Source organism: Vulpes vulpes, chromosome 15 (assembly GCF_048418805.1).
Source record: "Vulpes vulpes isolate BD-2025 chromosome 15, VulVul3, whole genome shotgun sequence".
Lineage (NCBI taxonomy): Eukaryota > Metazoa > Chordata > Mammalia > Carnivora > Canidae > Vulpes > Vulpes vulpes.
In genome coordinates this window covers 93,590,048-93,604,250 of record NC_132794.1, presented here as the reverse complement: position 1 = coordinate 93,604,250, position 14,203 = coordinate 93,590,048, and the positions used below count along the sequence as shown (strand labels likewise).

Genomic DNA, 14,203 nt, shown 5'->3' with positions numbered 1-14,203 from the left:
TTTATGTCAAAAACAAGCATTGTTATTGAACAGACCAATTACAAATAATGAATTTGAATCAGTAATCAAAACATTCCCAACAAACAAAAGTCTAGGACCAGATGGCTTCACAGGTGAATCCTACCAAACAGTTAAAAAAAAAAAAAAAAAAAAGAGTTAATGCCTATGCCTATTCTCCTCAAACTATTACAGAAAATGGAAGAGGAAGGGAAGGTTCCAAATACATTCTATGAAGTCAGCATTACCCTGACACCAAAACCAAACAGACACACTACAAAAAAAAGCCAACTATGGACCCATATCCCTGATAAACATGGATGCAAAAATCCTCAACAAAGTGCTAGCAAACTGCATTCAATAATACATTAAAAGGATCATTCACCATGATCACATGGGATTTATTTTGGGAATGCAGGGATGGTTTGATAGTCACAAATCAATCAACATGAGGCAACACATTAACCAAACAGAGGATGAAAGTCATATGATCACCTCAATAGATGCAGAAAAGACATTTGAACATCTGTTCAAAATTGAACATCTGTTCATGATAAAAACTCTCAACAAAATGGGCTTAGAGGGAGCATAGCATAATAAAGGCCTTATATGAAAAACCAACAGCTAACATCATACTAGCTAGTAGAAAACAGAGCTTCTCCCCTAAGAGCAGGAACAAGACAAATCCAATGTTGCCACTTTTATTCAACATAGTACTAGAAGTCCTAGCCACAGCAGTTAGACAAAAAGAAATAAAAGGCATCCAGATTAGTTAAGAGAAAATTAAATTGTCACTATTTGCAGATGACATGATACTATAGAAAATCCAAAAGACCACACCAAAACAAACTATTAAAACTGACAAATGAATTCAGTAGAGTTGTAGGATACAAAGTTAATACACAGAAATTGGTTGCATTCCTATACACTAGTAACAAAGTGGCAGGATGAAAAATTAAAATAATTCCATTTACAACTACACCAAAAAGAACAAATTACCTAGGAAAAAACTTAACCAAGGAGGTGATAGACCTGTACTCTGAAATCTATAAAACATTGATGAAAAAAGTTGAAGGTGACACAAATAGATATTTCATGCTCTTGGATTGGAAGAATTAATATTGTTAAAATGTCCATACCACCCAAAGCAATGTATGGATTCATTGCAATCCCTATCAAAATATCAATAACATTTTTTAAAGAACCAGAAGTCTAACTAGAATAAGTAAGTCCTAGGGGTAAAAGATACAGCATAGGGAATATAGTCAATGATATTGTAATAATAGCACTGTATGATGATAGATGGTAGCAACACTTGTGAATGTAGCGTAGAATAGACTCGTCAACTGCTGTGTTGTATACCTTAAATTAATTTAAAATTGGAAGTCAGCTATACTTCAATCAATCAAACATCAAAATAGTGTCACATTTCTCAGCTAAGTTTCTGTTTTATGCACAGCAAAAAGAAACAAAGGTGATAGTTTTCTGCAGGGATTTTAAAAACTTTCCCCCAGCAGTGATCCAGGCGCCCTGGACCTTGCCAATCTCACGTGTTTGCTGAGTGAAAGAGCCAAAGAATTCCTCATGGAGAACAAAGTGCAAACCTTTTACCAGCAGGAATTGGAAATTGTGGAATCTCTGCTATCCCTTGCCAATCAGCCTGTGATTCACGGCACCTCCTCTGAGCGGGTAAGTGTAGCATGCCCATGTGAAGAATTTAGGCCCCCTGTCCCATATCTACAGCTCAAGGGTGTGGGGGGTGAACATGACTGTGGCATGAGCACTCAGAGGGTAGACCCAGGGATGAGGTTCTGGTTCTATTCTATGTTTGTATTCTGGAAAGGTCACTAAGAATCTGAAATGAAAATGTACCTGCCCTTTTGCCCTCTTCACTTAATCTCAGTAAACTTAATCTTTGGGTAGAGGAAAAAAGTAGTCTAAGGTTCATACTACTTCTTAATATTCACTGAGATGGGTACTTAATCTCAGCAGGAGCCAAACGAGGAGGAAATAAATGAGAAGAGATCATTATCTCTCCAAGACTATTTATTGCTCAGCAAGGTGATTCTTGAACCAAAGTTTTTAATGACTTGCTCTCTCTTCATCAAAATAAGGTACCTTATTAGGAGTTTAAATAAAGACCAAGTTATATTCAGTCTAGTTTATAAGTAAACATTTCTAGGAATAATCAAGTAATGTCTCACTCGCCTGGGAGAGAGCTGTCTCTTTACAGGTGAATCTAAGTTGTTTGGTGTTTACTTATTCACTTGGAATTAAGAGTTATTTGAAACTTTGGTTTTAAGCTTTCACTTTCATTGCAATTCTCAGGGTTTTTTGTTGTGACACCATTTATTTTTATTTTCTTTATTCCACTGGGGAATGATCTCTGCTGAGATGTCACCTTCTAGCCCTCCCCAACTATTTGCTCTGAGAGTCACCTGCTTCCTCACTATGTTATCACCCTGTTTTCATATCTCAGGATATCACTGGTATTTACTTATTTGTCTGCCTATTCCTCTGCCACAATTTAAATTTTACAAGAGCAGAGGTCTTCTTTGCCTTGTTCTTTGCTCTCTAGAACCATGTTCTAGAATGGGCCTGCCATATACTCAGTTCTTGATGATTATTTGTTAGTTGAAGGAGTGAACAGTTCTAAAAAATTTCAATAGTCCCCAACAGTATCTGGTTAAGAGTAAGTTTCCTTCCCATCCTCCCTCCTAACCACTTCCCCCCCAGAAACAAGGACCATTACCGGTCTTAGGAATATCCTTCCAGAGATAGTCTACATTTATAAACTAGGAGTAGTTCTGTCCTCTTTTCTTACACAAATGGTAGCATGCTAAACTCTAATCTGTACCTAGCTTTTCATGGAACGGCATGTCTTACAGAGCCTTTCCTAGCCATACACATAGATTTGCCACTATAATAATCTTTGGTTACATGAAGCAGTCTCTCCTTTTCTGGACTGTTGAGAAGTTTTCCGATCTTTTGTCATTACCAACAGGGCTGCCGTGACTACTCTCGTTAGGTAACATAAGTTATTCCTTGTGATTCTGGGGGCACAGATACCAGGTCCTCATCCTGACCTCCTAGGCTACTACCACTGCTTCTCAATTTCGTTCACGAACCTAATTATCTCCTCCTGGCACCAGGCTATGTGCACAGTGACCCGCGATGTCATTCGCAGCAACGAGGGATAGCATTTCAGGAGACACTTGGGGGGAAATGGCTGGGCCGGCCTCTCCCTTCTGTACCCTGGGGCTTCCAGGCAGTTGGGGCTCTCCAACTGTCTGCTGTCCACAAGATCAACCTTGCCATTTAGTCGGTTAGAGGCGGCTCACCGCCAAGTTAGCCTCCTAGCACTTCTGACCACTCTGTTGGCATGTTTGGAAGGAAACTGAAGCTTAGCAAAGACCACATTCTTCCTGTGAACCCACTCTTCTGTGGGAGCCGCAATTAAGGAGAAAGACTTGAGGATTCTCTGAAGTCTCCTCCATTCAGAACCACCTTGGGGAACTTTGGCATGGTATCTTTGAGAATGCTTAGAGCAGAAACTTGTGTCTGCCCAGTCCTGTATGTTTAAAAAGAAATGAATGTGGCACTCTGTTTTGTCTTTGGAAACTCTTTTTTCCAATCAATTATGAATGATTCCCTCACATGACTCTGGCTGGGGAGGTCAGAGTCATTGAGTTGAATTCTGCTTAATAGAGCCTGGGAGACTAAGGATGCTTTACAATGATGGTGAAACCCTAGATCCTTTGGCACTTTCTGTTGTCATACAGATGAAAGCTTTACAAAAAAATCATTGTGGGAGTGTTATAGTTTGGAGGCCAGGGGAGGGAGGGTTTGAATGTTCCCCGTCCCCCCACTTTTTTTTTTTTCCATAGTGGCCCTTCTTAGCAAATCCAGAAATGTGATAAGCAGACCTTGCAAAACCATTGTTTCTTTGACAGCTGGGTAAATGTAGAGTTTGTTTGAGAATGAAGACTATATATATTTCAGAGATCCACCCAGTTCCTGACCTGCAGCTAGGAGAGGCCTGCTCAGGCTCAGCATATTCAGCCAGTCTCTGTTTCTGTCTCTGTGTAGTTTCGGTTTCCTGAATCGGATGAGCCTTGTCTTTAGAAAAAGACAAGAAAGACACAAATCCCAGGCCAGGCTGAGCTACCGGCCAGGAGAGATGATTGGAGGCCTTCCCCCTGAGACTGGATCTTCAGATATGCTCTGAGGTCAACCGAGGCAAATGTTTTTGGAAAGGAAGTTCCACATGCTGTTTATATTCACAGAGCCTTTCTGTTGGGCCCTTCTTGTTCACAGCTGAAGCTGTGCTTTTAATCTCACAGACCTAGCACACTGTCTTTCTGCTGCCTGAGCTTTCTGAAATCTGGGAGGAGGAGCTGAGCTTTTTGTGTGGTCCGGGGATAATCACGAATCATTTCTAAGGTGGCAGTAATCATGCAACAATCATTTTTAGTCTCCAGTTTATTTCTGTCTTGGTAAGAGCTGTAATAAACTCAACCCTTAGGATCCTGATAGTAAATTGACCAAAGAAGATGAATTTCCTTAGAATTATGAAGAGTAAGTGGCTGTAACAGTTTCATGGGAGATTCTATTTTGGGTTGATTGTACTTCCCTTAAGTAAATACAGCTTTCCCTGAATCCCCCCAGAATAAAAGGATATGTGACAGAATTGCTAAGTGAGTTGTTTATTCTAAACACACTTACGTAGCTTTTCTGCCTGTGGGAGTCATCGCATAGTTCTTGGCCTTATTCTGCCTTCAGAACGGGTGCTGTCATAACTTGGAATGTTTGTCTGTTTTAGGCCCTAATCTCCTAATGACCAGGTGCTCCAGCTTGTTGACTATTAATTTAATTGAGAGTGTTCTCTTCAGTCCAGGGGAGCATGTTTGTGAAACATCACTAGGATCCATGAGATTAAAACAACACCGCTTTGGAAGGCCTCTTCTAGAAAGAGAGGGTTTCTCTAGGGATGCAGTTGTCAACACTTGCGGCCATTTGGGGGTTTCTTTCCTTTCCCTGTCTCTTGCAGGAAAGGTCATTAGCAAATCACAAGCAAACTCTTTCAGCATCTGTGGGTACTGCCCCCAACAGCCTTCATCAGCATTCTTCATTAGGGGCAGGACTTTGCCTTCAAATGCTCCTTTAGAAGCTTTTGCCTTGTTTCTTTGGTGCTCTCATCTTGTAACTATCTTGACAGATCTCTGTCACATTAAAAGTGGATCTGCACCTTGAAGGACAGTTGTTCACCACTTTGCTTCAGGAATGGACTGAAAGCCCCCAGTGGAATCATAAAAAGGATACCACCTCTATAATGGGGTGTTTATTTCCCATTCATTACACAAATATCTTATCAGTTACCCTCGGTGTGTGAGGGAGGAGATGGCCAAATTGAAATCAAGTCCCCCACTCAGCAAACTTAAAGTTTAGTTAACCTTGGCGAGACGTAGCTGAAGGCCTCGCTTCCTCTGGGACAAGCCTAGCTTCTTCTGGGACAAGAAATAGGATGAACTGGTTACTCCGGGTAAACCTGTGTCTTAGAGGAGAAATATTGAAATTGAGGAAATAGAAAACTGATAGCCACAGAGGTTCCTTCCATGTAGTCTGGGGCCCCCTCTGTTTTTAGCCCCATGACCCACCTTGGACAGACAGGTCTCCACATGACTATTTACCTACATTTTCCACCATTTAAAATAAGGAGATGACATAATATTCTCTATGTCCTAGAGTCCCCAACTTACGTCAATAGTGTAAAATTCTCTGAAGTCCTTAGGAAGAGATAAGATTCTAGCCATAATTTCAATGAAAAAACTGAGCTGATACATGCATACAGTGATCTGGCTCTGAATTTTAAAAAAATCAAAAATTGGGAATAGAAGTAATTTTAAATGAGTCAAGACATATAAACTACATACTCAGATTCAAAGATTATCTTCTTGATTTTCCATTTCATATTATAAAGTTGAACAAATCACAACTAAGGTAGAGAACAGTTGTCAAGCATGATCCTACTTGAGCAAACTTCCCAGGCCTCCTTAAATACTATTCTGTGTTAGGCCACACACCTGGATCTTTTTGACTCAGCAGATAAAAAGCCTGTTGGGTGAATTCCTAAACCAGTTGGTCCAGGGAGTTACTCTGAGATGCAGTAAGATGGGACTTAACTTCTTTTCTTTTTCCTCTTCCTGCAGGATTCTAAGAATGACACCACTTCCAAGGCAATTCATAGTATATTTAAGAATGCAATACAGCTGCTGCAGGAAAAAGGATTTGTTTTCCAGAAAGATCATGGTTTTGATAAGCTATATTATGTAAGAGACCTGCAACTTTATTTTTTTTCCTTGATACTTTGATCACAACTATATTCATTCCCTAGGAATACCTATTTATTTTTTTTAAAAATCATTAAGGAGGTTCATAAAATAAGGAGTCAAAGCCCTATCTTTTCCATGTCATTTTTTTTTTAAGATTTCATTTATGTATTTTAGCGCACATGGGGAGGGGTAGAGGGGTGGGAGAAAGAATCTGAAACAAGCTCTGCACTGAGCTTGGAGCCCAATGTGGGGCTCGATCCCACAACCAGGAGATCCATGAACCAGGGCTCATGACCTGAGCCCAAACCAAAAGTCGGACACTTAATGCCTTGAGCCACCCAGGCACCCTCCCTACATGATGCCATTTTTTTTTTCATGGTGCCATTTTTAACAGTATGTCCTAGACACTTAACCTGTGCATCTGCCAAAATGTACACAGTCAGATGCTTCTGTGGCCTTTTTGTTGTCCCTCTAAAATGTGATTATCCTACAAATCAGGACTTCTCAACCTTAACTGTTTGGGCCAGATGGTTCTTTGTTGTGAATGGCTTTCCTTTGCATTGTAGATGTTTAACAGCATCCCTAGCCTTCATTAACTAGATAGAGGTAGCAGCCCCTGACTTGTGACAACCAAAAATGTCTCAGGACATCGACAGGTGTCCCCTGGGACAGTGGAGAATCTGTAAATAATGCCTGGCAGTTTTGGGGTGGGGTACCAAAATAGCGCATCACAGGCATCTTTCCATGTTAGTACTTTAAATTTTCCTCAATCTTTTTGACCTCACATGGTACTCCATATCATGGGTACTTGTTGTACACTTTTAACCACTTCTTTCTGGTCAACGTTGGGGTTGGTTCTGTCTTTTGCTCTCACAGATAGTGTTGCTTTGGCTATTTTTGTGAATTCATGTAAGCATTTCTCTTTTTATGATTGACTCTTAAAAAAGGAATTGTTGGAGCAAAGGGCATGTACTTTTAAGCATTTGGCCAACACAGAGTGATTGACCTCCCAAAGTGCTACTAGTTGACATTCCCACCAGGGGTGGAAGTGCTTGCTTGCCTCAGACTAAAGGTTCACCTCTCACAGCCTACCTTTAGTAGTTGGAGGAGCCAACTTTTCAGTGAAAACGGGCTTCCTCATGACATTGGTAGTGTGCCTTCAGTCATGAGTGATTGTCCTGGAGGCAGATCAAAGTCCTGAGGAATCCCAGAAGTCTTGGTATTTACAGACCTGATTCTTGAGGGGAAGCCTTCCTGAATAGGACATTTTCTTAATGTTGATTTACACTAGTGATTCCCTATTTTAGAGTTTTTTTAAGTTAAGATGTGTTGGGCACCTCGGTGGCTCAATGTTTGAGTTATGATCCTGGGCCCTGGGATCAAGTCCTACATTGGGCTCCCGGCAGGGAGCCTGCTTCTCCCTCTGCCTGTGTCTCTGCCTCTCTCTGTCTCTCTCGTGAATAAATAAATAAAAATCTTTTCAAAAAAATAAATTAAGATGTGTTTTAAATACTATTTGAGTAACTTAATTTTTTAAATTTTATTTTTAAGTAATCTACACCCAGTAGGGGTATGAACTCATAACCCAAGATCAAGAGTCACATGCTTTACCAACCGAGCCGGCTAGGTGCCCCAGTTTTCTTCTTAAGCACTACACCCCAGTATGGGGCTTGAACTCCTCACCCTGAGATGGAGGGTCACCCACTCTACCCACTGAGTCAGCCAGGTGCTCCTGAGTAACTTTTGAAAAGGGTATTTAATCTGTGTAAGGATGAGTGCAGACTACCTCCTCTTGGTGTGGAAAGGTCTGGTAGGGCAGGGGAAACCCTTGCTGGGCAGCTCACCCTGACATGCTTCCCCTACCCCTCCTATTCTCCCTGGAGGCTTTAGGGTTGGTCCCCTGTATCTGTAGAAAGCTCTTCCCAGGGTAGCAGCAGGACCTGGGCAGCTGGCTGGGGCCAAGGTGTGGCAGGGCTAGGGCACTTCCTCCTGTGAATCAGTGTGAGCTGGGCTGGGGAGATCCCACAGTACCAGCTCTCTTCCTTCACAGAACCATCATCCCCCTCTCTGCCTTCACTCCTCCCCTTCCACCTCTTCGCCCAACCTGCAGGTTTCTGTTTTCCAGAAGGCCTTGCCTTGGGGAAGTCACTGTCACAGAACTGTAGATGGCTTGTGTTTGTGTTGTGCTTTCTTGCTTTCAGCAGCTCTCACCCCCATTACTCTAGATAATCTTCACAGTAACGTTGTGAGTCAAGAGAAAGCAGGCGTTGCCAGTATCCCCATGCATTCCCAAGACTGCTTGTTCTCTAGGTCTGGACATACAATTCCTTATACATGTATTTGTTCGCAGGCTTGCTTTTTTCTTTCTTCCTTCTGCCTCTTTTCCTTCTTTCCTCTTTTGATTTTTTTTCTTTTTTGTTTTTAGATTTATAATGGAACATGAAGGTGAAACCCATTTGGTTACTTCTTCCCTCTTACTTGAGCTGGTTGAGAAAGGAGATTCCTTTTTTTTTTTTTTTTTAAGATTTTATTTATTTATTCATGAGAGACAGAGAGAGAGGCAGAGACACAGGCAGAGGGAGAAGCAGGCTCCTCACAGGGAGCCTGATGTGGGACTTGATCCCAGGACTCCAGGATCACACCCTGGACCAAAGGCAGGCACTAAACTGCTGAGCCACCCAGGGATCCCCAGAAAGGAGCTTCCTTATGTTTGCCCTTGAGACAGAAAGTGTTTCAATGGATGGGCTAGATGTACTCTTTTGCTAGCTTTTCCTGACAGTTTTTATTTCATTTGTTTTTCTTTGTAATCGGGAGAAAGAAGAAAAGTAAGGAGATGGGAGACATGTGTCAGGGCCCAGAGGAAGGAGTCCTGGTTGGAGACTTTCATCAGTCATGCCTCCCTTTGAATATAAAAGCGAGTATGAGGAACGTTGTGAATGTGTCATGAATATTTGAGAAGGAAGTTGTACCTTAAAAGTATGGAATTTCCGTTTTTCCGTGACATCATGGCCCCAGTAAACCACCTTCCAAGGGAGTGTGCCTCTCGGCCAACTGCAGAGCCCTGAGCGGGTTTGACAAGAGGCCAGGTGTCAAAAACCCTATTGTTTGTGTAGGGATGGTGATTATTGTGAAATCTTGAGAAACTATCCTAAATACCAAGCTGGGAGTCAGATGACATAACTACTTCATTGCTCAAGAATGCTTTGTCTCCTGTTTTCCCCATTTAGGTAACCAGAGAAGACAAAGAACTACATAGAAAGATCCACCATATCATTCAAGAAGACTGCCAAAAACCAAATCGTAAGTGGTGGAATGTATGTGTGTGTGGTACCCCGGTGCACTGCCAGGGAGTGTTCCCTCCCAGAGAGCACTGGATGGAGAGTCAGGAGACCTGGGGCTTTCCCCAGCAGTGACTTGGAAAAACGACTGGTCAATACACCTGCCCTATCGGAGCCTCAGTCTCTTCTTCTGTAAAGGGAGCATTAGACTCTCAGGGTTGTTCTGACCTTAGCTGCACATAAGACTTGGCCATGGAGCTTTTTTAAACATGCAGTGCTCAGGTCCCAACCCTGGGGATTCTGATTCATTAGGGGTTGGGACAGGAGCTGGACAGGTGAGCATCGCAGGTGACTCTTGTACAGTGAGGTAAGACACGAGGCCAGGACTTTCAGATCTTCTGGTTCTCATATTCTCACTAATTTGTCTTATTTCTTATTCTACTCTTGCCCCTTGTCTTTGAACCCAGACGAGACAGCTTCCTTTCTTCTAACATCAAGCCTTTCAGTGTGAGGAGGAATGGTTCTAGACATTACAGTTTATGATTAGTGTAATTCAGTCATCGTGGAACCTGATAATTTGCAGAAGAAATGGTTTAAAATACAGCTGGTTTTAGTGGTGTTAGGTCAACCCCTAGTGGTTAGACACTCAAACTGTAGATAGTCTGACAATAGACATTACCATCTTCACACTTGTCAGAAAAAGAAGAAAGCACTAGTCCTATCTTTAAATCCTATGTAAACTGATCAGACTTCAAGGTGACTTTTCAGTCTGTCTTTTGCAAACATATGCTGATAATGAACTTTGCCATTTGCCAATAAACAAGCCTGGAAGAGCAGGGAAGACTTGTTGATGATGGCAGGTCTCTTCAGCCTGCTTGCTTTCTCTTCAGAGAAACCCACCCTCAGCCCTCTCAGCCACTCCATCCCCAGGGCTTGGTCCTGCTCCAGGCTGTCAGCAGATGGAGCTGGACCGGGTCTCCAGACCTGGGGTTTATGGTATGCAGCCCTGCTTAGCCTTTAAGAACCGATGAGGTCACATCCCAGAGTAGGGTGACAACAGATCTTAAAATAAACTGAAAGCAATCTATTATTTTAATGCAAGGTTTCTGGCTTTTGTTTACATCATTCAGAACAAGGACGAGTATCCTTGAGTTGGGGGAAAACCTGTCCACCCACTATTTAGGGTGTTTTAAAGAGCACTGAAATGTGGAGTGCTTCAACCAAAGAGATGAGAGGCTGCTCCCCAGGTAGCCTTCCTGCACTCATCCTCATTGTAGGCCACTAGCCAGATCTTATTTTGATCTGCATTGGGAACAGGATGGATTGAAATAATCCCAGTGCCTGGTGAAGCAAATGAAAGGAATTCACACTTCTCAGGGGAACCAAACTGCCTGGTAACCTGAGAGTCTGTAAAAGTGGCAGCTTTTACACCCCTTCTAACCCCCAGCCCTCTTGCCTTGGTGAGTGTGTATGTCAAGGTGGACAGCCTCTGCCACTCTGTATATGGGAGCCTCTAAAAGCTGTAAGCTAGTCCCCAGAAATAGGACACTCCCAGAAGCTGAATTCTGGAGCATTAGTAACTGAGAATACCAGTCAAAATACCTCATAGGGACTGTCTTGGAATCTGTTGAGACCACTTCTTGTCATAGAAAAAAAACCTATGACATTAAAAAAAAAAAAAACACACATATATATATATCATGTCTGGGCATGGTAAAAAGTCAAACAGTGCAAAGTGCACACAGAAAGTCAGAATCCCTCCAGGGTCTATGTTCCCAAAGGCCATGGTTGTTAATCAGTTTCCTACATATTGTTATAGAGATGTTATACTTACAAACATACCTGTGTAGTTTCTTTTTAAAAAGTCCCACAAGTAAAGGTTAACATTCGATTCTCAGTTTCCACATCTTGTACCTTAGATCTAACATTGGCTTCTTGAAGTCATTCAGCAACAGCACACATAACAGTGCCTCAGTCTTTTTTAATCACTGCACAGGATTCCATTATATGTATAGATAGATCTTCAACCACTTAATCATTCCTACTGGGCTGTTCGTTTCTGACCTTTTATACAAAATAACAGCATTGAATTTTTCCTTATCAGGATGATCGGTAGGACATGAAATCTCTAGTCCTTTATAAGTCAGTAACGGAACAACTTACAATAAGGAAAGGACTGTAAACGTGAAACCTGTTTCCAGTCCCTAAGCACTGATACTGGGCTTGTCTAAAGCCAGGCAGCATGGCAGAGGTGAAGCGCTGGGCTCCAGCCCCCCTTCGTGGGTTTGAATCCCACGTCTACCTCTTTGTAGCTGTGTGATCTTGGGCAGGCCTGTGTATCCGTTTTCTCTTTTTTTAAGTTTATTCATCTATTTTAGAGAGAGTATGCGTGAGCGGGAGGAGGGCAGAGGGAGAGAGAGACTCTGAAGCTGACTTCTCGCTGAGCAGGGAGTCCAACAGGGGGCTCTGAAGATTATGATCTGTGCTGAAATCAAGAGTCAGTTACTTAACCGACTGGGCCACCCAGGCACCTCTCTTTTTTAAATTAAGTATAGTTGGTTTACAATATTATATTAGTTTTAGGTGTATAGTGTAGTGATTTAACATTTATATACGTTACAAAATGATCACCATGATGTCTAGTGACCATCTGTCACCGTACAAAGTTATTAAAATATTGACTTTTACCTCTATTTACATTCATATCACTGTTTTATTACTGGATGTTTGTACTTCACTTACTTCATCCATTCTCTCACTCCCCTCCTCTCTGGTAACCACCAGTTTGTTCTCTGTAGTTATGAGTCTGTTTCTGTTTTGTTTGTTTGTTTTGGTTTTTAGATTCCACATATGAGTGAAATCATATGGTATTTGTCTTTCTCTGACTGACTTCACTTAGTGTGATACCCTCTAAGTCTATCCACATTTTCGCAAATGGCAAGACTCATTCGCTTTTTTTTTTTTTTAACTCATTCGCTTTTATAGCTGAGTAATGTTCCATTGTATATATACACTGTATCTTCCTTACCCATTCATCTATCGATGGACACTTGGGTTATTTCTTTATCTTGGCTATTGTAAATAATGCTGCAGTGAATATAGGGGTGCAGATATATCTTTCAAACTAGTATTTTCATTTTCCTCAGATAAATGAAATGGAATTTCATGTCCAGAAATGGAATTGCTGGATCATATGGTATTTCAATTTTGAATTTTTTAAGGAACCCCTATACTATTTCCCATAGTGGCTGCACCAGTTTACATTCCCACCAGCAGTACTTGAGGATTCCCTTTTTTCCACATCTCCAACACTTGTTATTTCTTGACTTTTTGATTCTGGCCATTCTGACAGGTATAAGGTGGTATCTCATTGTGGGTTTGATTTGCATTTCCCTGATGATGAGTGCTGTTGAGCATCTTTTCATATGTGTCTGTTGGCCATCTGTGTGGTTTCTTTGTAAAATGTCTATTCGGGTCTTTTTTAATTGGACTGTTTGTATTTTTGGTGTTGTTATATGAATTCTTAGTATATTTTGAATATTAACCTCTTATAGATCTGCCATGCACAGATATTTCATATTTAGTGGGTTGCCTTTTGGTTTTGTTGATGGTTCCCTCATATGCAAATGCTTTTTTACAAAAGTTCAATGTAGTCCCAATTGTTTATTTTTGTTTTTGTTTCCCTTACCTGAGGAGACAGATCCAAAAAATATTGCTAAGACTGATGTCCCAAGAGTTTACTGCCTATATTTTCTTTTAGAAGTCTTATGGTGGGGTATCTTGGTGGGTCAGTCCTTTAAGCTTCTGCCTTCAGCTCAGGTCATGAGTCCTGGGATTGATTTCCAGGTCGGGCTCCCTGCTTAACAGGGAGTCTGCTTCTCCTCTACACTCCCGCCCAGCTTATCTTTATCTTAATTCTTCCATTGCATGAGCATAGAATGTCTTTCCATTTGTTTATCTTCAGTTTCTTTCACCAGCGTCTTATCATTATTAGAGTACAGATCGTTCACTTCTTTGGTTAAGTTTATTCTTAGATACTTAATAAAGAATTAAGTCCCTAAGTCTTATAAATGAGACTGTTTTCTTATTTTCTCTTTCTGATAGCTCATTTTTAGTCTATAGAAATGCAACCACTTTAGGGATGCCTGGGTGGCTCAGCGGCTGAGCATCTGCCTTTGGCTCAGGTGTGATCCCATGGTCCCAGGATCGAGTCCCACATCAGGCTCCCTGCATGGAGCCTGCTTCTCCCTCTGCCTCTGCCTTTGTCTCTGCCTCTCTCTGTGTGTCATAAAGAAATACATACATACATACATACATACATACATATGTACATAAATTAAAGAATCAATCTTTAAAAAAAAGGAAAGAAAGAAATGCCACCACTTTAGATTCAAAGACACAAATGGATTGAAAGTGAAAGGTTGGAAAAAGATAACGTGTGCAAATAAAAATAACCAACAGAGAGCAGGGGTGGCTATACTAATACCAGATAAAACGAACTTTTTTTTTTTTTTAAGATTTTATTTATTTATTCATGAGAGAGAGAGAGGCAAAGACACAGGCAGGGGGAGAAGCAGACTCCATGCAGGTAGCCCG

The 14,203-nt window shown here is 41.4% G+C and overlaps 1 protein-coding gene across 42 annotated transcripts in view; it reads left to right on the top strand.

The window, feature by feature from the left end:
- STN1 (STN1 subunit of CST complex) overlaps window positions 1-14,203 on the top strand; it is a 62,599-nt gene that overhangs the window by 24,376 nt on the left and 24,020 nt on the right. For 21 of the 42 annotated variants that reach the window (XR_011997564.1, XR_011997563.1, XM_072739922.1 and 18 more), the window contains 3 exons: window positions 1,512-1,686; window positions 6,207-6,326; window positions 9,557-9,629. Coding sequence is in view for 37 of the 42 variants with exons in the window: in XM_072739922.1 (XP_072596023.1) it covers window positions 1,512-1,686; window positions 6,207-6,326; window positions 9,557-9,629 (368 nt within the window). In the remaining 5 variants the exon portion in view is untranslated. The remainder of the gene's footprint in view (window positions 1-1,511; window positions 1,687-6,206; window positions 6,327-9,556; window positions 9,630-14,203) is intronic. The other 21 variants (XR_011997567.1, XR_011997566.1, XR_011997565.1 and 18 more) reach the window with 3 other exon arrangements.